This window comes from Lipophrys pholis (assembly GCF_963383615.2).
Source record: "Lipophrys pholis genome assembly, chromosome: 5".
Taxonomy (NCBI): domain Eukaryota; kingdom Metazoa; phylum Chordata; class Actinopteri; order Blenniiformes; family Blenniidae; genus Lipophrys; species Lipophrys pholis.
In genome coordinates this window covers 28,952,922-28,979,184 of record NC_137628.1, presented here as the reverse complement: position 1 = coordinate 28,979,184, position 26,263 = coordinate 28,952,922, and the positions used below count along the sequence as shown (strand labels likewise).

Genomic DNA, 26,263 nt, shown 5'->3' with positions numbered 1-26,263 from the left:
GCTGATCTCCTTCATGTCAGTCTAAACGGGTTTAAACAGGAGCTTCCAGTTGATCCTGGTGTTTCTCAGAGAAACATGGTCTGAGGACAGACTGAGGAGGTCTACACACAGACTGAGGAGGTCTACAGACGGATCAGAGACGGACTGAGGACGGTCTACAGATGGCCTGAGTGTGAGGGGCCAGGAAAAGAGCTTAAAGTGTGTGTGTGTGTGTGTGTGTGTGTGTGTGTGTGTGTGTGTGTGTGTGTGTGTGTGTGTGTGTGAACCAGGTTGAAACACCATAAACATTGTGAAAAATATTTTTTCATAAAAATGTATGAATATATGATTTTATTTTGTATCAAATAAAGGACATTCAAGTTAATACAGAAGGGATAAACAACTTTTATGAAACAGTGTAAACATGAACAAAGTGCACATACTCTATGTATTTGTGCTGCGATATGAGCAACAGAGGATCAAAGCGATAAAAGTCACTGGATCAGTACCAGAAATGAAGGACTCACGTACTTTGAGGTTTCCTGCTTGGACACAGAGGATTTCTTGGAGATACTGAAGGTTTTTATTATTTGGATATACTTCACTCGGGGAGTCACAGCTTGTCTTCTCACTGGTTCCTTCCCACAGTTCAAGAACGCTTGACACTAATTGGACACACAAATACTCACAATACTACGATTAAGCAGGATTTTTTTGGGAGTTCTTGTTATTTTTGGGAATACTTTTTCACAGTATGTAATTTTACTCGTAGTTAAAATAATTTGAATAAAATAGTTAAAATAGTTTGTGCCTCTATTCATCTGAGAACCTTCAAACTTTATAGTTAAACAATAAAAAAATTTTTTTAAATTAGCTTCAACTTTTACATTGACCTTTGGCTTAAGCCCCGCCCCCAAACCAACCAATAGTATTCAGCCCAGACGTTCTCCCCTCCAGAGTGAAGGTTTACAGCTGGAGACACTTTGGTGCATTTTTAGTTATTTAAGTCATTTCGGAAGCCAAAGCTCAGTTGAAGATGCAAGATGTATTTTTCTTTTTTTTTTTTCAAATACAAAAATGTAACTTGAAGAAAAGTCGATGAGAATGTCAGTGGAGCAAAAACAGGAAGCGGTCAGTCCTGGCCCAGGGGGGTGGAGCTTGTGGGGGTGGATGGAGTGGCTTGATCGAGAGACTGAAAAACAAACCGAGAGACAGACAGTCGTCAGCAGGGTTCAAAGTACCAGGGTCAGACTGTCCGTGTTCCGACACGCTGCAGTGAAACAATGTGACCCAGATTAAAATGTAAGGATTTCACATTAAAAGTCTTGGTTTTCATTATGGGCCTCGTCTTCGGTGGCCAGAGAGGGACGTCTCGGTGAAAAACAAAAGGTTCAATTCAGTAACTCTCTTCCCAAACAAGTGTTCAGCTCCTTATTTCATCTCATCTCAGTCTGTTTCCACCATGTTTATTCAGCTTCATCGCATTTTATCAATTTTAGTCGACTAAACTAAATCTTTTCTTTTAACAGTCAAAAAAAAAAAAAAAGTTGGCATTTTAATTTCAGTTCACGAAAATTTGACAAATTACTCTTTCTATGTAAACACTTTACATCAGACATGCTAATTAAGAATAAACACAAAACTAATGTTATTTCATCAATTTTGTATAAAAACAACAAACGGAGTGATTCAGAGGTTCATGTTGGATTCAGGCCTTCACACAAAGAACTTATTTAAAAACAGATGTCAGAACAAAAGAAGCCTTTCTCTGCTGCTTCTGTGTCTCTGGGACGTGAAACACTTCAAAATCTCTAAACTGAGATGTTTAGTCATGAATCTCACAATCTGAGGTTAAGTTGCTCATTTCTTTCTGGTTGGTCAATGTCCGGTAAAATACTTTCAAATCTTATGAAGCAAATAAAAATGTGCAGATCGATACGAGGACGTCAGAAACGCACACGTCTGGTTTTACATCGATTCTCCTGTTAAAGTATCGATGTGTACTTTTTGCAGGTACGACTTTTAGATAAACTTTTGTTTCATCAACGTTAAAAGTTGTTTCCTGTCGACTGACAAACCTATTCTTCTTCCTACTGATGCTAACAGATGCTAACTGCTAACACAGTTCTAATTGGAGGAAGAGAACGACGCTGGAGTCGGACGAGGCACCAGACAAACAAACAAAAAAAATCACGTTGGAAAAGAGAAGAATCTCACGGCGTATTGTCCGAAGCCACATCTCTGTCGGTACAGGAGGAAGCCGAGGACGGCGGAAACCACCGTCTGAGCCAAGGTGAAGAGGAGAAGAGACGACTTGATGCCCAGACTCAGCCTCTGCCGGGACAAAACCAAACACGTTCCAGCGTCACACAGGAGACAAACTGTCCAGTCATCGTTTCCCTGCGCCCTCCACTCAACTTGCATGAGACTGACTTCCTGTCAGATCGACTTTTAGGCGAGATGAGATTCAGGACGGAGGCTGGATTTGGGGAGATACAAACTTTGAATACATGAATACATTGCTGTTGGACAAAATGACACCGATGTGAAACTGTGTATAACACGGGACCTTTAATTTGTTTGATGACACGTTTCTGTCTGGGAATAAAACAAAGCAGGGAGCTGGTTGATCTCATGTGTCCTCAGACTGCAGCTCCTCAAATCTCCTGCAGCAAACTCTCACTTTCTCCACGCATCAGTTAGAATCTCACTAAACAAGTGATTTTCTCCTCAAACAGCTGCTGAAGGCGTCGCTGCGTCTCGGAGCTGAATGTGCCTTGGTCTCTGGAGGAACCCACCGTGGCGTAATATCTGTCGTCACACTGGCTGAGGCTGATGTTGTTGCAGGGAGCCGAGGGATGCTTCCCCATGTCCACCGAGTAGATGATGACGGCCATCACTGAGACCGCCGCCGCCGCCAAGCTGACCGTCACACACACCTGCAGCTGCGTACACACACACACACACACACACACACACACACACACACACACACACACACACACACACACACACACACACACACACACACACACACACACACACACACACACACACACACACACACACACACACTTTTTTTTTTCTAATTTTAGTTCAGTTTATTTCACTCATTATGAAAAAAACCCAAAAAACAATCCAATAGAATCCAGAACAAAAGTTTTCAAGTTCCAGAATGAAAGGGAGCAGAAAGAAGATTAAACTTATACACCACTATATGCTGCTTTATCTCAATCAGCATTAAAAACAATCTGCAAATAAGAGACGAACAGAATGACTATAAAGTCTGAGAGGCCGACAGCCACCCTCGCTTACATCAGATTGTACTCTTGAGATTTAAAAGGCACATTAGGGAGTTTATTCGCACTTTAAATATCCTGAAATCTCAGTCTTTGTTTCAAGGATGAACTACGGTCCATCATTTATTTGGGTTTTCTGTTGTTCAGATAAATCTGACGTCACGCTCATATGCATGTGTGTGTGTGCACATGCATGAATGAGCGGCGTTACAGATGATGACATGCAGGACAAACCGTTCAGACGAGCAGCAGGACGGACGAAGGAAGCCTTGACTCATTACCATGGCAGCAGCCACACTCAGCCGGTCGCTCCACTAAATGCTTATGAAAATGCTCAGTCGGGAAATGACCTCAAAACTCCATCATGAACGTTCCCAGTCAGTCAGTGAGCTGTACGCACGTCTCGCCTTCTATTGCTTATCCCACAATGTCGGCGGCTTGTAAGGGAACCGTGAGAACCAACCTGAGCAGAGTCTCTACTGTGATCATGAGGTTAAACTGGAATCAGCATTGACTTGACCAGTTGAAACAGACGACATTTCAAATGACCACAAGTCATAATGCGATTCATTTAAAAAATAAAAAGAAGCATTTATTTATTCTATTTACAGTCCAAATGAGGATTAACGGATTCAGATTTGGAATCTTGCAGGACAATTTTTCCAACTCAAGGTGGCGTGTTGAGTTGCTCAAAGAAGCAACAAAACAATGACTGAAGCTCTTTTTTTGCAGATGAGTTGCTCTGCTGAAAGCCGGATGCTGGTTTATGTCGAGTTTGAAAGATCAGGTGTAAATGTACATGAACCCTTTCAAGATCCTTTACACGCAGTATTGGCCTCAACGCAGACGTCAGTACAGATGATATGAACAACTCTATAAAGTTTATGCATCACTGTCCTGAGCCAGAATCTACAAATATGTTGATTTTTATGTTTTCATGGTTTTAATGCCAAATAATATCTTTCTAATATTTAAAATGTACCCGTTGAATGCTAGTGAAAGTTAACCAATTCAACTCATTTCATTTAGAATGATCTGGAAACTTTGAAACTGATATGGGGAAATAGTTCCACTATTATTTTGCCAGATTAAATCCCCAATTGCAGGAAGTGCATGTGCTGGTGCTTCAATTCATACACAACACGAGAGAACTACACACACATCTTTAGCACCTCTGGCTCCCTGAACCGTTCACATGTTTATAACTAAATAAACTTTTTTATTATTATTATTATTATTATTATTATTATTGTTGTTATTATTGTTGTTATTATTATTATATTTATATTTACACGCCAGAGTCATTTTCAAAAGGATTCCTATCTCTGGGATTTAAAAAAGGCATTAATAAAATGGGTGGAATTTGCTAAAACAACAAGAAATGGGAAATAAAAAATCCTAAAATTATTGGAATTTCTAAAAGAAAAAGAAAAGCTTAAAATAGCTTTAAAAAAACAACAACACATTAAACTGTTTGAAAATTTTCAAAATATCTCAATTTTATTCAAAAACATTTGGAAGTTTTTAAAGGTTAATCATGTGTTGTTGCTCCTGTTACATTTGATGGTCCTGTCAGGAGTACAAGTCTCTGACCATGAAGGAGGACTGCCCTGCTGAGGTGTGGGTCTTTCTGGCCTGCGCTCGGTTTTTCCTGGGCCTCTATAAAGAGGCTGAAGAGGCTGCGTCTAAAGGTCAGAGTTTCAGTGGGAGTTTGGCGACTGTGAATTCATGAATTCCTCCGCTGCATGCATATATATATATATATATATATATATATATCCAGGTAGTAACAATGCCTTTCTTGCCTTTCTTACCACCTGAATCTTAAAATAACAACCTAAGGTACTAATGTGAGGAACATTTTGTCAGGCAGAGTTTGGCTGTACACTTTCCCTCCATCTCTGTCCTCAGCTTAGTGAATATGCTGAGGTTAGTGGAGAAAGAATGGAGGATAATCAATTTAGATTGACTCAATGAATGCAGCTATTCAGTTTATATAAAGAGAAGTGAGCAACAATATATTTCAAACTTTAACGAAAAAGAGCCAAGAAAAACTGGATCGAAGTGGATTCCGTCTGTACATCATATACCTCTGGAACCTTTATAAATCACAACCAAAACATTATTTAGGCTGTTTATGTTATTTTAATATTGTAAAGTTAACATGAATGTTTACTATATTAATCTAAAAAAAAGGTCGCAAAAAACACTACCAGTCAAAATTGTAATTATTATTAATATTAGAAAATATGTGCGTATTAAGCATATAGTGTGTGTGTGTGTGTGTGTGTGTGTGTGTAATCATGGCTGAACTGTGTGTGTTTCAGCAGAAAAAGGACGGATGTGACCAGAAACAGGAACGTTCGGAGGGGAAGCTCACCAGTTTCATGGTGCCGTGTTTGTCCAGGACGATTGCGAAAACTCCGGCTGTGATGAACTGTGAGACAAGAAGACAAAAACAAAGCATGTTTGAAGGGGTTGCAGAGCGGGGAGGCCCAACACGAGGCCCGCGGACACGACAAGGCTCCGCTCTGACCACAGCTTGAACTTGTTAAGATGACGAAGTAAACACTTTATTTCTGTTTCTATAGGAGTGGTGCCGCTGTACTGTGAGAGTCAATTTATTAAACTGTGCATGCTGACGGCTGCAAACTTGACATGCGATGAAACTAACGGTCGGTCTGGCAAAATGATTTCATAGTTTTTTCAGGAGCTCCGATCAATAAAAGCCAAAGCAAAGTCAATTGTGGTCGTATTGAATTTAACAAATTCAAAGTGAAGCGACAAGCTTGTAAAGTTTCTGGACGTTTGACTGGAATTTTAACCAGGAAGCAGCTTTAAAAATCAAACACCAGCTATTCTGAAGAAGTTATGCACTTTTTCTGCGCCTAATTATTAGTTTTGTTTGCGTTGTGGCGTTATTGACGCACCATCACGCCGCTCCACCAGGGGACGCCAAACCACACCACCTCCGTCAGCTCCGTCAAGTGCAGGGGAATAGAGTAAGACATGACCATCAGCCCCAGCATCACCTGACTCACCTGGGAAACACACACACACACACACACACACACACACACACACACACACACACACACACACACACACACACACACACACACTTTTAAAATTTTGCATTTAATTAAGTGCAAAATAGGTTTTTCTCTGGACCTAAAACGTGCAGGCACGCTCACCCCGAGGGATTTGGGCTCCCCCTTCTGGATGGCGGCTCTCAGCGCCTGCTGCCTGTCAGTCAGCTTCACCACGTTGATGTCCTCCAGCACCTGGACCGTCAGATCTCTGGAGATTGAAACCGCCATCGCCGGACCACCTGCACAGGTGAGGAGAGGGTCAGCAGCTGCATCCTCAGTCTGAGACCAGGCCACCAGGTCTGAAATAATTCAGGCTGAGTTGATATGATAATAATTCTAATTCGTTAAAAAGACCATTTTTGTGAATTATTTGTGGCTTAACCATCATTTTGAATTGGCTGAGCAGGGGCAGGAGGGAAGGAGGCAGAGCAAAGGAAGCAGTGAGGCAGACTCCAGAGCCAAACACTGAGATCCACCAGATAAAGAAACATTTTCACATCATCACAGTGGATCTACCATTTAGCAACAAGGTTGGAGTTACCTTAACCCTGACCTTGCTAATCTCAGTGGATTTGAATTAGTTGATGAATACAAATCAAACCAAGACTTGGATCAGTAGTAATGAAAGTGTGAATATATAATGGACGTGGGTCTCTTTGTACTGAAGCACTGGGTCAAAGGTCAAAGGTTGAGCACCCCTGTTTTAATGGCTGAACACATGCAGACTCGCACAACCTGCATTGAAAAGCTTATTTGATTTGTTTCTATCAGGGCCACTCCACTTCAAACTTCGCCCCGCGACGCACACGCACACGCACGGGTTTCTTTCCTCGGGTGACTCCCCGCAGCTGTTACCGCGATGATCGATCCCGTTACGCACAAAGTTTCACACGAGATCCGATCTTTTTTTTTTAAACTCGCTCTGTAATCGAGAGCTGCCGCGTTGAACAGAAGGATGAATGTAATTATTCCTACCTTTTTCTCAATAAACTTTTCCTTTACAAGTTCAGTCTTCTGGGAAGAACGTCTGGTTATAATGAATCCTGGAGGCGAGTGGAGGGACGAGCTGTGTATTACAGAAAGAGAGAGATAGATAGAGATAAAGAGAGAGAGCTCCTCCTCCACTTCCTCCCCTGTTTTCATGCGCAATCGGGATTATTCGCCGTAAAAAGTTTGCGTAAAGGATAGATCTCCGTCTCCGTGTGACGCACGGACCTCCTCAGCTCTCACCCCAGGCAGGTCAGTCACTCTTTGTTTGTTTGTTTGTTTTAATGCCTTAAAATGCTGTACCCCTTCTGAAGTGGTTTTGTTAAATATAACACGTTAACCCAAAAAGTAAACCCAGCTCAGCGCGTGCATGCTAGAGTGCGCTCTTCTCTCCCACCAGTTTCACTCAACGTTTCATCATTTTTTAAATTAATCTTTACAGAAGCATAGAGGATCGTCCACAGAGCACACACACACACACACACACACACACACGCACACACACACACACACGCGCGCGCGCGCGAGGGGTATTATTGCAGCAGAGGGGTAGATTAATACCAGCAACTCCGTGCTTTCTGAGGAGTGTGTAGAATAGATACTTTAAGATAAGATAAGATAAGATCAATCTGCATTGTCATCACACACATAACACTTTGTATGACAGTGTAAAGAATTTGTGCCCCTGAACCACATTGGTGCCGTAAATAAAGAAACAACAAACATTGATAAACATATGCACTCACACAATCATGAATACTGAAAGAATAAATATTATGTGCATCATAAAAGCAATATACATAAAAACTATTCAGATAAAAAGAGCATAGCAACAGGGCACTAAAGTGACTGGGTCATCAAAATGATCATGAAAGATACTCAGCAGCAGCAGGGCGGCTCACTGAGCAGTTCACTGTGCTCTGTGATACTCTCAGTACCCTGAACCTCCACCAGAGGGCAGCAGCTCAAACATCCCGTGACCTGGTGTGTGTCCTAGTGTGAGTCCTGGTGTGAGTCCAAGTGTGAGTCCAAGTGTGAGTCCTAGTGCGAGTCCAGGTGTGAGTCCTTGTGTGAGTCCTAGTGTGAGTCTTGGTGTGAGTCCTTGTGTGGTCCTTCAGGATGCTGGGAGCCCTCCTGAGACAGCAGGTTCTGAAGATGACCTCCAGACAGGAGACAGAGTGACCAGTGCTATTCTGAAGGGTTATTGACAATCTGAATGTCTTTCCTGGGAGCCGCCGCCAGATGGAGAAGCAGAGAGAAGCATGAGGAGGAGACTCAGTGGAGAGAAGCATGAGGAGGAGACTCAGTGTAGCAGCGGTAGAAGACAGTCAGCAGCTCCTCTTTCAGCTGGTCGTCCTGACAATCCCCAGGAAGGTGCTTTGGGCTTCTGGACTGTCTCCTGGTGTCGCTGCTCCTCTGGAGGTCCACATCAATGTGCACAGCCATCTCCTGGATGATGGAGTTTCTCCTGGATGATGGAGTTTCTCCTGGATGTTGGAACCCACAGGCTTGCCCCCGTCCAAAAAAAACTTATTTGAGCTGCTTGTATTTGTGACTCTTAATACATGATCTCATGGGGGGGGGGGGGTGTAGACCGACTTTCTCTACTTCATCACGACTGGTCCAAAGCTACAGACATGATCCATGAGATACTAGAACTCCTCGACTTGGGTTCGGTTCTTTGTCCTTGCCTCTTTTTCTACGTGAAAAGTTAGATCGTCAAACTGTTTCACATCATGCACTCATGCATTGAAACCAAAACAACAAGATCCTCTGCAAACAGTCACACAACCTTTGTTCTTGAAAATCATGAACTCATGTGTAAACCTCCACTTTCAACGAGTCCGACTTATTTCAGAGGATAGAACCTGCAATACAAACACTGCTCTCGTTTCATTTCACAGGAACCAAAAAACACAAATACATAAACAATCTGATTTATTTTTCTGTCAAACACAATTTATGAGGTGGACTTTCAGTTTGTTTAGAGATAACATGCACACATTCCAATAACAGTAATCTTATTCCCAGCAGAACAAATTAACCCTAACCCTTGATGCTCTTTGCCTTAGCATAGCCTTTTAGCATGGCATTAGCATGTTAACCTTAATATCTTGATGTAATGACAGACTGTTGCTCCATAAACTGATTCATTATATAGAAATGCAATGATTAATCTGTGTGCCCAGCGTTCACAGCCTGCACGCGTTCACCTGACACTCACCACCACCACGTCCATTACTGGCTGTATTTCAGGGAACAGTGTGCAGGAACGTCGTAAAAACCTGCAGACCTGCTGATGTTTTGTGCTGCAGCTGCTCTCTAAGGCCTCCCATGTCCCCCAGAGGATGCGAAAACATGTAAACTTTGAAAAACGCTCATCTCATTTATTTTTTCAACCTGCAATATTATCAACAACTATTTTCAGTGTGTACTTTGCTTTGAGCTTGTGCACTTGTTGCTAAAGCTAAAGTTGCTTAAAAAGATACTGATGACAAATGAGAACTATAACAGAGACTCAGGAGAATGCTTATCTGTAAAAAATAAAAATAAAAATTCACATGTATGCTTATTGGTTCTGCCAAATAACTGCTGCAAAATAATGAGCAAAAATGTATCAAGATGTCAGCGTGCACAATATGATATATAACCCTAACTCTACTAACCCCTACTAACCCTATTCACCCTATTCACCCTACTAACCCCTATTAACCCTATTAACCCTACTAACCCCTATTAACCCTACTAACCCTATTCACCCTACTAACCCTATTCACCCTATTCACCCTATTCACCCTATTCACCCTATTCACCCTACTAACCACTACTAATAGGGTGAATAGGGTTAATAGGGTTAGTAGGGTGAATAGGGTTAGTAGGGGTTAGTAGGGTTAATAGGGTTAGTAGGGTGAATAGGCTTAATTGGGTTAGTAGGGTGAATAGGGTTAGTAGGGGTTAGTAGGGTTAATAGGGTTAGTAGGGTGAATAGGCTTAATTGGGTTAGTAGGGTGAATAGGGTTAGTAGGGGTTAGTAGGGTGAATAGGGTTAGTAGGGGTTAGTAGGGTTAATAGGGTTAGTAGGGTGAATAGGCTTAATTGGGTTAGTAGGGTGAATAGGGTTAGTAGGGGTTAGTAGGGTGAATAGGGTTAGTAGGGTTAATAGTAACCCCTATTAACCCTATTAACCCCGATTAACCCTACTAACCCCTACTAACCCTATTAACCCTATTAATCCTATTAACCCTACTAACACTAACCCACTAATGCTTTGCCAATCAAAAACTGGCAGAATTTTAAATGTGATAGTGAAAGTGCAATTAATCATAATTAATTTACGAAATTGCACAATATATCACAATTGATCAATACGTACAATATAGAAACCACAAAGGAAGTCAGACAAACAAAAATGGAGACCACAAATGTTCAGAAGTTGACAAATTAAACAAATTGCGTCACTTGTGAAAGGCTGTGGTGGAAATTGCAGACGCACAAAAACAACAAAGGGTCCAGTGTCAGCCGACGTAAATTAGGGAAAGAGAAAGAGCACTGTTAGAAAAAAACAATGAGGTTAGAATGATATAATCTTCCAATTTTACATTTTGATCGATTTGTACCTGTAGTTTTTTTAGTTAGTATTTTTACCGAAAGCTATAACCTCTGAAAGAGAATTTAGTCGATTTAATAATAAATGATAGTTTGACCCTTTTATCATGATTCAAGACTAAATGATGACAAAGATGATTTCAAAACAAAATTAATGAACGCTATTGGTTTGTTTGCGTTTGGGGCCGGGGGTTAGCCAAAGGTCAATTGTATAACAGACTGTCCGGCTCATACCATCTGGGACCACTAGATGTCTCTACATGACGACAAAACGCTGCTACAATTCCACAGGTAAAGTCCATTACTGCTGTATTTGTTTGACGGAGAAGAAAAATGACTCCAAAAAGGAAAAGCTATAAAAAAATTAATGTGTCTTATTCATCAGTGTGACTTAAATCTGTTTTTCCACAACTTACACTCGTGCATGACTCATATTCTAGGAAATACAGAACTTAATTGTTTTCCAAAGGTACATTTACAAATTAGTTTTTTTCTTTTTGTTTCAGTAAACAAATTAAATCCATATGTACACATCGATGAAGCACAAAATGTTCCCTGAACTTCTAGAGCCGTGTGTTTACTCATCACCCCCCCCCCCCCGCCCCCCCACCTCCCACACACACACACACACACACACACACATACATCTGCTTCTCATCCAACGGCATTCCTCTTCTTCCTCAGAGGATTCGGACATGTGGTTTTGATGAGCTCTCACACGTTCTGGTTCCCTTTTCTTCGTCTGTTTCACTACCTCTTTTGGTTTCCTCAGACTGGGGGTCCCTGAATGAACACACAGCCTCTAACACACATCAACACACCGGTGCCAACTCAAACACACACAGTGCTTCATTCTAAAGGCTTCCCGCTTTCTCTTTGCTTTCTCCAACGGTTGTGTCGGTCTGGTCCTGTCAGTCATGGAGAGTTTTGCTTGCAGACATAATTCTCCAGTTAAATCAACTTATGTTCAGGTAGAATCCTCGTCTCAGCCACCACGCTTCCCCACGCTTCCCCACGCTTCTCCACGCTTCCCCACACTTCACGATGCTTCCCCATGCTTCCCCACGCTTCACCACGCTTCCCCACGGTTCACTATGCTTCACCACGCTTCACCATGCATCCCCACGGTTCACCATGCATCCCCACGGTTCACTATGCTTCACCACGCTTCACCACGCTTCCCCACGGTTCACTATGCTTCACCACGCTTCACCATGCATCCCCACGGTTCACCACGCTTCCCCACGCTTCACCATGCTTCCCCACGGTTCACTATGCTTCACCACGCTTCCCATCAAATGTAAACAAATCTCTGTTCCAAAAGATGAACTTTACTCTTTGATTGTTTATTTTAAATCCATCATCCCAACAAGAATGTGGGATTGAAGAGATTAGCATTAACCGTTTGTGTGTTAGAGATCTCATACTCTCCCTCTGATGTCAGGGTCAGGGTCAGGGTCAGGGTCAGAGTCAGAGTCAGAGTCAGAGTCAGAGTCAGAGTCAGAGTCAGAGTCAGAGTCAGGGTCAGGGTCAGGGTCAGGGTCAGGGTCAGAGTCAGAGTCAGAGTCAGAGTCAGAGTCAGAGTCAGAGTCAGAGTCAGAGTCAGAGTCAGAGTCAGAGTCAGAGTCAGAGTCAGAGTCAGTGTCAGTGTCAGTGTCAGTGTCAGTGTCAGTGTCAGGGTCAGGGTCAGTGTCAGTGTCAGTGTCAGTGTCAGGGTCAGGGTCAGGGTCAGCGTCAGCGTCAGCGTCAGCGTCAGCGTCAGCGTCAGCGTCAGCGTCAGCGTCAGCGTCAGCGTCAGCGTCAGCGTCAGCGTCAGCGTCAGCGTCAGCGTCAGCGTCAGAGGCAGGAGCACATGTGAGCGAGGCATGAACCCTCAGACTCTGCTTCAGTGTCAGAATTATTTTATCTCCTCACTTCCGAGCATGCAGGCTTGCACATTTCACAATTTTGCCATTTCTGTTGCAGGTTGCTGGTAAGCGACAGAATGACCTCTGAAAGGGCGGGGCCAGCCGCCACGCTCAGGCTGCGTTGTCCTGCTGATTGGCTCGACACTGAGAGCGCTGCGGTGAGTTCACGAGTCACTCGGAGTTGATGAGTCGAAGTGATGATGATGAGGGTGTTTCCGCGTGTCTCTGCAGGTGGTGACCATCTTGCTGGGGGTGATCCAGATGGTGTTGTCAGCGTGTTTCGCCTACACAATCCAGAATCCCCCAAAGCTCTTCATCCTCGCACTCATCTTAGGAGTCCTGGTGTGTACCAATTGTCAAACACTTCAGCTCCCTAAACTTCCTGTGAGAGTGACTCCCTACACCACCATGTGGAAAAAAGCAGAATTTTACCAGCGAGAAAATGCTAGGAGTCATTATTTACGCTGCTTATTTCTCCATTATTTGTTTTATTATTTACCAATGTTTTATTTGAGTTTATTTCAGTTTCATCTTGATAAGCCTTCGTTCTACAAATCTGATGCGACCAGCAAAATCTAAACTTTTTGACTGGCTCTCTTCCAACTCAACATGTTTTCTCCTAATTCCACATTTCAATCGCAGCACGGAGGCGGACAAAGTCCGTATCAGGGCCAAGAAAACCACACGAGAGTTAAATATTAGTTTAAAGTGAAATAATGTATGTTATATTCAAAGGGCAAAGTTAAAAACTATTTTTACTAACTGTGTGTGTGTGTGTGTGTGTGTGTGTGTGTGTGTGTGTGTGTGTGTGTGTGTGTGTGTGTGTGTGTGTGTGTGTGTGTGTGAGAGATGCAGATTATTGCTGGCGGCTCCTTCACCATGGCCAACGAAAGAAATCCAAGTAAAATATTGGTGAGATAAAATACAGTCAAGTTATTTAAACCTGCTTTGTTTGCAATCAAATATATTTTCATTTGTATCTAGAATAAACTCATTTGGTCATCAGTTACCACCTTTGCATCATAGTGATGTGTATCAGAGCCGTGAAGCCAAAGTTAGATTCTATCAGATTTTATGTCATTTATTAGTTCTACCGCAGGGAAATTCCATATGTTGCAGCAGTGAAGACGCAATAGCCTGGAAGAGAGAAGAGGGATAGAAAAACAAGAAATTATAAGAAATATGGTCACAATATAAAATAGCAGGTAATAAGTACTCAATTCAATTCAATTCAATTCAATTCAATTCAATTCAATTCAACTTTATTTATATAGCACCAAATATAACACAGTCATTTCTAGGTGCTTTTAATAGAGAAAAACCCAACAAATCCAATCCACATAAGCAAGCAGATTTATTTGGGACTGTGGAAAGGAAAAACTCCCTCTAACAGGAAGAAATCCTTTGTAGAAACCAGAGTCAGAGGTGGAGGCTTTCTGCTGGCCGGTTGTGGTGAGGGGATAGAGGAGAGGAGAGGAAAGGAAAGGATAGGACAGACAGACAGATAGGTCGGAACAATGTATGTCATCATATACCGTAATACAATGAGTAGGCAATATGAAATAATAGCAAATTCATATACCCAATATGAATATATATATATATATATATATATATAAATACTCCTCTCAAGCTTCATCAGGTTGATGAGAAGCGTTGGTGCACAGACATTTTCCGACATCTCTCCGGAGATGTTCAGTCAGATTCAAATCTGGGCTTTGGCTGGGCCACTCAAGGACCTTCAGCATTGTCCTGAAGCCTCCTCTGATATCTCCGCCGTGTGCTTCAAGACGACCTTCAGAACAACGTTCAAGACGACCTTCTGGACGACCTTTAAAATGACCTTCAGGACGACCCTGAGAACGAGATCTCCGAGGTCTACAGTAACTTTGGCTTCATGCTTGGTCCACTGTGGGAAATTATATCGATGGTGTGTGTCTGTCCAAATCATGTCCAATGGGCTGAATTCACCACAGGTGGACTCTGATGAAGCTGTAGAAACGTCTCAGGGAGGATCAGTGTCGCTGTTACATCACTGTAACAGTAGAATTATATTAGTAAAATGAAGTTGCATTAAAAAAGGACTTTAATTTCAAGGCAGATTAAGAAGTCGGATCTTGAGTCTCCTCTGGCAGGAATAATGAATCTGTGGGATTGTTTCAAAATCTAATAGTTAGAAGCAAAGCTGCTGTTGCTGAAGCTGAAGTACAGGTGGTGAAGTGACGGTGTCACACTGATGGATGCCGACTGTGATCCTGACAGGTTCAATGCTGTGCCTACAGTCATGTGATTGGCCTGCTGGTGGCGCTGCTGGCTTTCTGCCTCTACTGCTACAGCATCTCTCACCTACAAGAGGAACTTCCGTGTTTGAACCTGCCTGAAGAGTATTTCTACCGCGACCACTGTCCTCAAGAGTACCTGAAGGTCAGTGTTGTCCACCGGCTCCTCCGTCTCACTCTGGTCCGCTTCATCAGTTTCATTTCGTTAAGAATATGTCAGAAGATCTTTTTAAAACAATATTCAACAGAATCCTTTGTTGGCTTCACACTTTGGAAAGATTCCCACTCGTTTTGTAAATCACAAGTTTATCATGATTTCTTAGGCGTTCCACAACATTAACCTCGTTATCCCAAGTGTGAAGAGCTTTGACCACAGATTCATTTTTATTATTATATAGTATTTGCATAACCATGTTTTAATGATGTTCAAACACTTTTCCAGGACTTGCAAAGACTCAAGCATGAAGCTCTTGGTGAAGTTTTGGTTTTTACATAATCTAAATGTGTCGTAATGTTTTTATTTGCACAAGAAGTTATACTGGTTGTCTCCATACTGGTTTCTGATTTGTAATTTTCCCAAAGAGGTTCCAGCCATCCAGCCTTTAAAGGAGTCATCACCCGGAAATCATGTATATTGGTGTTGAAGCTGAAAATCGTTTAAAAGCGGCTGAGTTTTTACGTTTGGGCTCTTGGTTCAAATCAGAACCAGTGGTACCTCAAAACGGGGGATTTCGATTGTGCGTCGGTGTTGTCGCGCAACTACCGCTTTTCCGAGCGATATGCAGAAACAATACAGCCTGGTCCCCCCCAAGATCATTTTTTTTCCGCTTGACTTTTTTTAATGTTTACATTTATAAATCATCAATCTGTTCACACGTTAATAATGTATCGTATTTTCTGGACGATAAGTCGCTCCGGAGTATGCGTCACACAGAGCAGTCACAAAATGAAGAGGACAACAAAACATATCCAAGTCGCACTGGACTATGAATATAAGTCGCATTTATTTGGAAATTTGTTTAACAAAATTCTGCACCAAGAACAGACATAGACTGTAGCACGACGCCCCGTTACGCCACCGTTTGCTGAATTGAGCCAACCAATAAAATGACCATCATTGTGATTGACAGCCATGACTCAACACCACCACCTACTGCAAACAGGTGGCATTGCTTTAATCTTCACAGTCTTCATACTTGTCCCATACAAACAAAACAAATAATATCGACAATTGCACTACATTGATGTGTAAGATGTGTTGTTTTGTCTTCCAGGCTTATTCCTGGTGTGTGACGCTGCTGCTGATCATCTACGACGTCGGAGCTGCGGTCATGCACTGCTTCCTGTCTGTCATGGCGATAAGGACACTGAAAATGGCTTAATAGCTCGTACTCATGAACGGTATTCATATCAGCTGACTTTAAAATATCAAACAATTAACAGTGGTATGACGCACATATGTAATTCTTCCAGGAAAGTCTAGCAGGATTAGGAAAACCTTTTCAGCTTAAACTTTTCTTATGTTGTCTTTGTGCTTTTTTGAAAACTGATTTGAATTGACTTGTAATATTTTCTTTGTTTTTTTATCTACATTGTACACTGTGTCCTAACTGTTTTGTAACTGTACTTGCACATGAAGCCCCTGACCTCTGCAACCACACAGGCACTGAGAATTCATTATTGTCGTTACCATGTGCTGACAATCAATGCATGGAACTTGCATGAGCCCAATTAGATTAAACAACAATTTGAAGTTTCCAAGAGTTTTGTGATATGCTGCTGCTTTATCTCCTGAGGTCAGCAGGTGGTCCAACATGACCTCATTTGACTTGAGCGCCTTTAGTCTTGCAATACATTACAATTTACAATACATCACTCAGAATCAGTTTACACAACAATGGCATTGTGAGTCTCTGAAAACGTTTTCAGATCGGTCTTCCTTAGAATCTCCATCCAGAGCGCAACTTCACCACACTGCACGACAGTTTCAGTAAATCAATGAGGTTTGAAAATGAGGTTTAAGCTTTCCGCTGCTGAGTGTTTTATTATCATTAATATTTTTAACATCCACCTCAACAGGTCTCACAGGGTCAGCTGTTAAAAAGCATCCCTGTGACATGATGATGCCACCGCCATGCTTCAGGTTGGGGATAGTATGTCCCCATTGTTTGATGTGGTCAGAAAGCTCTTTATCGTCACAACCTTTTTGACCAAGCTGGCTTTTTTCAACCAATCAAATGGGACATTTCTAGACTACAACAGCTATTTCACCTATAAATGAAGATTAACCCTACTCATAAACTAAATTAAAATGCATAAAGTTAAAGAACTAAGACTAAGTCTTGTTTGTCTTTTCCATTTCCATCTTTACCATATAATATTCTCTTATTCAATTTCCCATTTTTAACCTATGATTGCAAGACAAGAGTCTGATTAAAGGTTTGTTTGTTGTGTAGCAAAATTAAAAAAAAAAGAAAACTGCTTCTTACGACAGAGAAGCCTCACAGCCCTTACAACCTCACATGGTACATTTTTTCAAGGGGCAGTGATGATCTAGAGTTTAGAGGAGCGGACTCTAACAGTCGCATGTTTGAATCCCATAGCTGATGTAGCATGTGAGGGACCCAGTGGTCACCCCGACTCTGGATATATATATACACACACACACAGACATTGTGTGCAAAAGTCTTAGTTCACAGCAAGAAAGGAATATCACCTTCTGCAGTTGATGGGGGGCTTAATAGACTATATTCACTATGACTTTACGGAATTCTGCCATGGTGCATTGTGGGATATCCTGTGGTACTCGCTGCCTTATATGTGTGTGTAAATACAGTCTCGAAAGAGCGGCATGCGACTCCTTCGACTCTCCTAAAGCCACAACAACGTATATGTCGCCGTAGACCCTCATAACTGTTTTCTTTTATCACAGACATTTGCAAAATTGCCCGTTTCACCAGAGGTGGCTGTGATTTTAGCAGCACGTCTGCTGTCTTCAGCATCCAGACCATAAACAATCCCATGGTGCTTTGCACGTGGGAGGATATGACATAATCGTGAATGAGATCTGTTAGTCAGAAAGAACCCAATGCATCTTTTATTAGCTACATCTTTAACGCTGATATACATATACTGCTTTAACGCTAATACACAAATACTTTAACTGAGGCACAATAATTAGCAGACAGCAGTGTTGGGGCCATCTAATGGCAGTATTGGGGCCCTCTAACGGCAGTATTGTGTTCCTCTAACAGCAGTGTTAGGACCCTCTAACGGCAGTGTTGGGCCCCTTTAACGGCAGTATTGGGGCCCTCTGACGGTGGTATTGGGGCCCTCTAACGGCAGTGTTGGGGCCCTCTGACGGCAGTATTGGGGCCCTCTGACGGCAGTGTTGGGGCCCTCTGACGGCAGTGTTGGGGCCCTCTGATGGCAGTGTTGGGGCCCTCTGGCAGCTGTGCTGGAACATTACCGTCACATAGGGGTTTCCCTTACATCAGCTGAGCACAGGACGATACCATTACGCTGCTACACGGGGGAGGACAACTAAAACAGCCGCAACTAATTGTTAAACAAATTGTGTTAATAAAGTATGTTTATTCTAAATTGTTTATGGTTTTAAAACATGGGATAATGGATGTTCACCAGTGCTGTTTTCTTGTGTTTAATTTTTTCGTGGCTGTATTTTTTTTCTCCCTATCACCAACATTGAACCGTGGATGCTTCCAAAAATGGCGGCGGTTTCTGTCAGTGTGAAGTGAAACTTTCTTATTTTTCAGCGACATTTCCGCGATTTTCCAACATTTCCCGACAGCTGCAGTCCTCTATTCTTCACAGTAACCATCGGTGGGATACGAAGGCGGTCGACTGCTTCCGCGGTGATCGACTGTGGCGGTTGTCGGGGCCGGTTTTGATCGCTAGACCGCCGGGCTTTTCCTTCCAAGTTGACGACTGCTCGCCTGACATTGCTCCCGCCTCGGCGGCTGTTGTTGTCAGCGCGGATCCGTCTGCTCGGCTCGGCCGTCGGCACCGGCAGCGCGCGGACCTCGGCGGTTGTGGCTGCAGCCGCGGGGCAGGTCCGGAGGTCGTGTCACGGCAGTGGTGTTGGATGTCACCAGCGGGCAGTGCCAGCCTCACTTCGGTTTGCTAGCGTTGGGTGAGTAGCTTCTTGCCTCCGCCGTGTGGCCCGTCGTCCTCGCCTCTACCCGTTCCTCCACCCTCTTCACCGGCCCTGAGTGTCTTTCACCCGGTCCTCCACCCTCCTCATGGGCACTGGGTGTCTTTCACCCGGTCCCTCACCCTCCTCACCGGCTCTGCCCGGACACACACTGTGCTGAGGAGGTGTTAATATGCCTGGAATAAATGGACCCATCACCCTGAACAGCAGCTCCACGGCAGTAAATCGTCCATAAGGAGAGCACTGTGTGACTGGACTTGCTTTGTGTTATGTACACCCCACCAGATATATCTCTGGTTGATGATTAATATACCTCAATACATATCGGGGCCTCTTGACTGTCCACTTTTTTCTCTAAACATTGTTTTTAACTGTTATTTCCTGGTTTGTTTGTGACTGACAGCCATCCTGGCAAATCACATGGAGAAGCTCCAGGACCTCAGCCAATCAGAGCTGCAGGAGCTGCTGGACCACCCAGAGAGGGTGGAGTCGATGGCTCTGGAGTCTGACGAGGTAAAGGGAAAAATATGCTCGTTTACCATCCTGCCTCCAGCAACACTGCTTTTCACTGGTGGGGCTCCCATTTCTAAGAAGAGGGGAACAGCCACTGTCTGTGGATACTGTATGAGTGGATACGTTCAATGAAAGCAGAATAAAATCATTGACACATTTTAATTATGGGTATCATACTAGTCATCTAGAGTGAGCCAGACCTCAAAACCCTTACAAGCAACTTGATAAATATGTTTTCAGAATACATGGGAATAGCCTCTTGAGAGGTAACATTTTACTGTCACAGAGGCCTAAATGGTTTATCAGTAGACATAGCAGTAAATTGGACAGTATATAAAATGATATATTTTCGAATACAAAGTTCATCCATTCCCAAACATAGACCAGTGTCCAACTCCACAAACTGTCAAACAGTATTACTTGTACTTTCGTCATAAAGATGAACGGGAAATGATTCCAAAGGTTAAAGACAAATGAGGTGTTTTATACTAAAGATGTAAAATGTCCTGAAGCAGCTGAGTTATGTAAACGATCTCAGAGAGAAGTATTACATAATCACGTAATCAACATTATTGTCAATGTTCTTGGGACCAGAAGGGACATTGTAAATTTTTTAAGTGATTGTAAAGAATGTGACCGTTTAGAGAACTAAGTTATAAAGTAACAATAAAAGGCATTCTATTCTATTCTATTCTAAGTTAGATAAGTGGGATTAGGGATGGGGCCGATCCAATCCACTATCAGTATCGAGTTCCGATACCAATGTAATTGGGGGATCGGAAATTTCCGATCCAACCTGCCGAGATTTCCGATCCATGAGCCTTGTCGGTGATTTTCTGTCTGCTGAAATGACTCCACAAGTGTTTCCCTGCCGGCTGCTCTGCTTTCTGGCTGCAAAATGTGGAATGGATTTCATGAACGGAGGCGGGTGTCAATGACACGTGGAGTAATGAGTCAGGAAATCCATTCCGCAGTTTGCAGCCAGTGAGCAGGCTAACGTAGCAGCACTGTGGCTATCCAACTTTTCATGACAACATGTCGCTGTTTGGTAGTATTTTACGCTCAAAACACAGCAAAGCAACACATTGTGGATGTTTGCAAAGCCGTTGTACAGCGAGGCGCCACTCTGCCACCAGACATGGATCAATGCATCCCTAAAAATTAGTATAAAAAAAATGCAATTTGTAAAAAAGAAAATGTTTTTGTGGTGCAAAATGTAATGAAAGTAGTTTTTCAGTCTTTCAATGATGTCTCCCCCACCTCTCCTGCTCGGTGCCTCGGTCAGCTGATGTGCTGTTCCTGGAGGTACCCAGGAATAAACCCAAGCTCAGAGTTTTCTGTTGCTGCCTCGAAGTTATGGGACGAGCTACCACTGCACATCACACAAGCCGCTACACTGTCCAATTTTAAAACAAATATTAAAACCCATTTTTATTCCTTGGCTTTTAACCCAACTTGAGACGACTCCTGTTTTATTTTTTGCCATTTTCTATATATATATGTTTTTTAAATGGTCGAACCTCATGTTGCTAAATTTTTGTCTATTGATGTACAGCACTTTGGGCAGCTGTGGTTGTTTCTAAAAATAAAGTTGAGTTAAAATAACCTAAAATCATGCAGGTGTGTCAAACTTAGGGTAGCGCTGATACCAATACCAGTATTGGGTGTCGGGTCCAAAACTGCATGCAGTACTCATATAAGATCCCTGAAACAACCCGTCGAACATTACAGTATGTCTTGCATGTTTTAGCTCTTTCCCAGTTGCAACACACCTGATTTATTCCGAGCCATGCGACATACTACCTGCTTCTGGACACTCAAAGAAGCTTTACATTGCATTATTCATTCTCTCCAAACTCGATGGTGGTAAGCTACGTATGTAGCCACAGCTGCTTTGGGGCAGATTGATGGAGGTGAGGCTGCCAATCTGCCATTGTAGTCCATTTTCGGAAACTTGCTGTTCTTTTCCCCCACCACGGCAGACGTCACTAACTTGCGCCGCCGTCGCATTATTATGACGTCACTAATTGAAAGTGCGGTCCGACTGCCACACTAACGTGATCGCCTTTCACTAACTTTAGGAAGCCTCCTAACACCTTTCCTTAACCCTGTGATGTCATCCAGGGGTTAAGGTAAAGTCTATAGTTAAGGAGTTAGGGAGAGACAATTTGGACGTACCCACTCTTTCACCCAGGCTTCCTGGTGTTCCCTCACGGTCGCCCATCCAGGTACTGACCAGGACCTTCCTTGCTTGGCTTCCGAGATCTGTCGGGATCGGGCATCCACGAGGTGCTATGGCCTTGTGGGTGCGTCTTATTATCTTTAGATGGAGGAAAAACCCTGACTGTTTCCTTTTCTTTTAGTGGAAACATTCCACAATTGATCAACATCTTCTAACCAAACCTGAACAATTGAACATTTTTGTAAAGTTTTTAACTGTGTTGTCGAGGGCTAAATATCTTAAACCTGAGTACTTTATTTGTAGCTCTTTGTTTTCTTTGAAGACTTGACTATTTGCTTTTGTTAGCTGTCAGAATCTGCTGGAAAAAACACTGTTTTTGCAATTCAGGCAAATGTGTGTTTGATACTCATGATTACTGCTCAGGCTATATGCTCATGTCTCGGTCTCTCACTTCTCTTTTCTACTATGAGTTCATGTTTTAAATAGTATTGGCCTGTTTCAGATCCAGAACATCCAGCTGGAGAGAGAGATGGCTCTGGCCTCGAATCGTAGCCTGGCTGAGCAGAACCTGGACATGAAGCCTCGTCTGGAGTCGCAGAAGGAGCTGCTGGTGGAGAGGTACTCCCACCTGGAGGCCGTCAGAGAAACCTACAGACAACACTGCTCCGTGAGAGGTACGAGGAGGAGGAGGCTGCTTCTATGACTTCCTTTCCAACAATGTTTTTATTAATTTTTACATTTTTAACAAAGTATGAACACTGGAACAATCTAAACACTACATGAGCATATACACTCCCTCAGATTACAAGAAAAAGACCAGAAAACAGAATATCAAAAACATCACTCAGTGAAAGGCTTACATTTGTCAATTTCCCCAAACCGATAATATTGTCCACAGTCCCTGACTTCATCCCTAGATAATCTATATCCCTCCACAAAGTTCACAAATGGTCTCCAGACCTTCTCAAAAGCATCCTGTTTCCATCCATCCATTTTCTTTCGCTTATCTGTTTCCGGGTCATGGGGTGGCAGTCTGAGCACCGTCACCCAGATCACATTGCACCGATTAAGAACCTTTCCTGCGGGTGGTGAGCCCACGGGAAGGTGGCGCCCGGCGTGGGACATGAACCCTCTACCTTGTGATTGCGAGTCTCATGCTCTACCTACTGAGCGAGCCAGGGGCACCGTCCTGTTTCCATTTCTGTATATATGTTATTCGCTCCAATGGTAAAGAAGCCATCATTTGCTGCTTCTATGACTTCCTGTTGATGTGTAACTGACTTCCACGCTGTTCTCTCTGCCTGTGTCGTCCCAAACGGTGTGTTGACGTTCCTCAGGATATGTACACTAAAGTCAGATTCTCCAAGCCGGCAGGTCACATCAGGAGAGTTTCTCTCTGCTTGTTGACACACTTCAAGGAACTATATAGCCTCGTTTCCACAGTGCCTCTTGGTGCCAGTGCCGGTCGGGTGGGGTCAGCTGTCTGTAACCAGACCCATATCAGTGCCGCGTTTCCATTACACGGGGTTCGGTTTGAAATGTAGGCGGGGTTATGAACGGTTGTGTAATCACGCAGGATGTGACGCCATAACGGGAGGACATTTTCAAAAAAGTGACCTGATTGCTGCCGGACAACTGATTGGAAATGGCTGCTTGCTGGGAGAACAGCGGTTGTCACGGACCAATGAGCAGACGGCAGTGTTGAATCTCCTCCCCCTCATATCCGGCACATAGTGCCTGGTACCCCAAGTGGAGGGGTAGCGAGAAATGGTTACCCATGGTACCGGTTGGTAACGGTTCTGAGTCAGTGGAAACGCACAACAACCGGTTCCGACCTGACCCGTACCGGCACCAAGGGGCACTGTGGAAACGAGGCATTTGTTACTGCTCAGGGACCTCATTTTAAAAAACGTAGAGTAGGTTCCAAACTAAAAGTGTATGTGTGCCCCCAAAAAATTTTGATCACTGACCTTCTCTCTTCCCCTCTCCCCCTCCCTCCATCCCTCCATCTTCAGATGGGATGGCTGGTCAGGTGTCTCCAGAGGCGTTATTCTCCAGACTGCAGACTGAAGGCGGTAAAACCGAGGAGGAGTCGGAGGTTTGTGTTTCATTTTCAAACAAACGTGACAAACTTTGTTAAAGCTTCTGAAGCAGGTTTGTAATCATCAACATCTTAATCTGAGGCGTTCGGACCAACAGTCATCAGGGAATAGTCGTGCTGCTTTGTATTGACGGAGTGTCACAGTTCGGCTAATTTACTGTTTTCAGAGTATCAAAATGTCATAAAGCACATAGTTTGTGGAACAAAATACTTTTAAACCCCACTTATGTTTTTAATGGTCACATGACCTGACTGACTGAGTCATTAAATGATGATTGGAATTATGTGAATAATTGCACAAACACAAAATATCTGATCGCTGTAAAAAATGTGATTTTAGCATTCACAGGTAAGAGAGGCAGAAATGTGTTTTTAGTTCAGTTAGTACAGATGATCTTCTGTGAACAAGAAGCTTTAGATCAGGGGTGTCCAAACTCGGTCCTCGAGGGCCACTGTCCTGCATGGTTTAGGTCTCTCTGGGGTTACTGGGGTTTTTCATGAGGTTGATGATGACATCACCATTAGATTCAGGTATGCTGATGCAGGGAGAGAGCTAAAACATGTAGGAACGGCGTCCCTTGAGGACTGGAGCTGGACACCTCTGCTTTAGATGCATCACCAACCAAAAAGAATAGTCCAACACATCCAGTGTGAAACACGGTGGAGGTACCATCATGCTGCGAGGCTGCTTCGAGTTCTGACCTGAACCAGAGTGAAAACTCTGTGTGTGTGTGTGTGTGTGTGTGTGTGTGTGTGTGTGTGTGTGTGTGTTAGGCTCTCGCTGACGAGTTTCTGGAAGGTTCTCTTCCTCTGGATTCCTTCCTGGAGGGCTTCCTGTCGCTTCGCTCGCTCGCTCACAAACGACGCGTTCGTATCGAGAAGCTGCAGGAGATCCTTCGTCAGAGGAGCGAGGGGAGTCCGGCCGCCATGACGTCTTCGGTGGGCAGCCAGGACCCGGCGGCCTCTCCCTCCCTGTGGAGCCATCCCCCCACCACGGCCAGCACCATCAACCAGCAGCAGCCCAACTCCAAACCTCACTCCTCGCAGCCCGCCGCCTCCCCCGCAGCGGGGGGCTCCTCCTCCTCCGGGCTTCCGTACGGCCCATACCCCAACACTGCTCCCCCCGTGGCAGCAGCGGGCAACCCCCCCTCGCAGTTCCCTCCTTACCCGAGCTCCGGCTCTCCCTTCACTCCGGCGGGGAGCTACCCCGGCCCCCGGCCTGCTTTCGGGCCCCCGGCTGCGCCCACCTGTCCCTACCCGGCCCAGCCCTCATTCCCCACCCCGCACCCGGGCTCGGCGTTCGGCCAGTACACCCCCAGCGGCAACCCCCCCAGCGGCCCCGCCCCCTACCCGGCCTCCTACAGCTACGGGGGCTACAGCTACCCGGCGGGGCCCCCCTACTCCAACACTCAGTCCCCGACGGGGAGACCCCTGTACAGACCGGGCTACGGGGTCCCACAGCCGTACTCCTGAAAGCACTACTGCTCCTCCGTCTCTCTCACTCCTTCTGACCCCCCCCCCCCCCCCCCCCCCCCCCCCACCTCATGCTCCCAGACTCCAGAGGTCTCTCGCTTTATTTCTCTTTGTTGCACTACTCTTCTGTCATCTTAATATCTCTGTTGTCGCCTCCCCCCCACCCCCACCCCCACTAGTCTCAGGTTGTTGTGTTTCAGTGTTCAAACACTCGTATCTGCCCCCGTGTCCCAACCCCCACCCCCCATTTCTCCGCCATCATGTAAAGTGTGTGTGCTTGTTGCTGTACGGGAATCAGCGAGTCCTCTGAAACACACACACACACACACACACACTCTGTTTCTGAGCTCGGTCCTTATCAGCTGTAAAGAAAAAGAAACCCTGGTTCGGAGCGATCCGTGCCCTCGGCTGTGTTTCGGTTCTTCCGGTCTTCACGCTCACGCCACAATTCAGTCACTACTTAATTTTCTTTGACCAAAGAGATTTTGTGCGTCGTTTTCTTTTGCTTTCACTTCATTAAAGTTCAGTGGGTTGTGTGTGAGAGCTTCTTCTGTAGCTCCTCTGCCATTTTAACGCTGATCCTCCTGTTATGTTCACCTGTGAAGACGAGCTCAGATCAGGTCGAACACTGAATGGAACTACGCTTCATTTAAACTGGGTTTTCATTAAAG

General features: G+C 44.1%; 3 protein-coding genes across 4 annotated transcripts; 2 read left to right on the top strand and 1 right to left on the bottom strand.

Annotated features, from left to right (window-relative positions):
* Positions 1 to 305: 305 nt before the first annotated feature.
* On the bottom strand, positions 306 to 7,862 carry tmem176 (transmembrane protein 176). Its single transcript, XM_080463256.1, has 7 exons — positions 7,346 to 7,862; positions 6,473 to 6,609; positions 6,209 to 6,319; positions 5,659 to 5,715; positions 2,778 to 2,924; positions 2,197 to 2,313; positions 306 to 1,171 (listed from the first exon to the last, which is right to left on the bottom strand). The coding sequence occupies exons 2-7, from the start codon at positions 6,596 to 6,598 to the stop codon at positions 1,112 to 1,114; spliced, it is 618 nt and encodes a 205-aa protein (XP_080319382.1). The 5' UTR covers positions 6,599 to 6,609; positions 7,346 to 7,862; the 3' UTR covers positions 306 to 1,111.
* On the top strand, positions 7,196 to 18,749 carry LOC308109586 (uncharacterized protein). Of its 2 annotated transcripts, XM_080463257.1 has the most exons (7): positions 7,516 to 7,609; positions 11,879 to 11,934; positions 12,929 to 13,028; positions 13,102 to 13,212; positions 13,726 to 13,782; positions 15,133 to 15,294; positions 16,424 to 18,742. In XM_080463257.1, exons 2-7 carry the CDS (start codon positions 11,927 to 11,929, stop codon positions 16,529 to 16,531), a joined length of 546 nt encoding a protein of 181 aa, XP_080319383.1. In that variant the 5' UTR covers positions 7,516 to 7,609; positions 11,879 to 11,926; the 3' UTR covers positions 16,532 to 18,742. The 2 variants fall into 2 exon arrangements, with proteins under 2 accessions (XP_080319384.1, XP_080319383.1); XM_080463258.1 differs by lacking the exon at positions 11,879 to 11,934 and having other exon boundaries at positions 7,196 to 7,609; positions 16,424 to 18,749.
* Positions 18,750 to 18,867: 118 nt separating this feature from the next.
* Positions 18,868 to 25,673, top strand: vps37c (VPS37C subunit of ESCRT-I). The gene is made up of 5 exons (XM_080463255.1): positions 18,868 to 19,302; positions 19,727 to 19,836; positions 22,521 to 22,692; positions 24,034 to 24,116; positions 24,894 to 25,673. Exons 2-5 carry the CDS (start codon positions 19,744 to 19,746, stop codon positions 25,590 to 25,592), a joined length of 1,047 nt encoding a protein of 348 aa, XP_080319381.1. The 5' UTR covers positions 18,868 to 19,302; positions 19,727 to 19,743; the 3' UTR covers positions 25,593 to 25,673.
* The last annotated feature ends 590 nt before the right edge of the window (positions 25,674 to 26,263 follow it).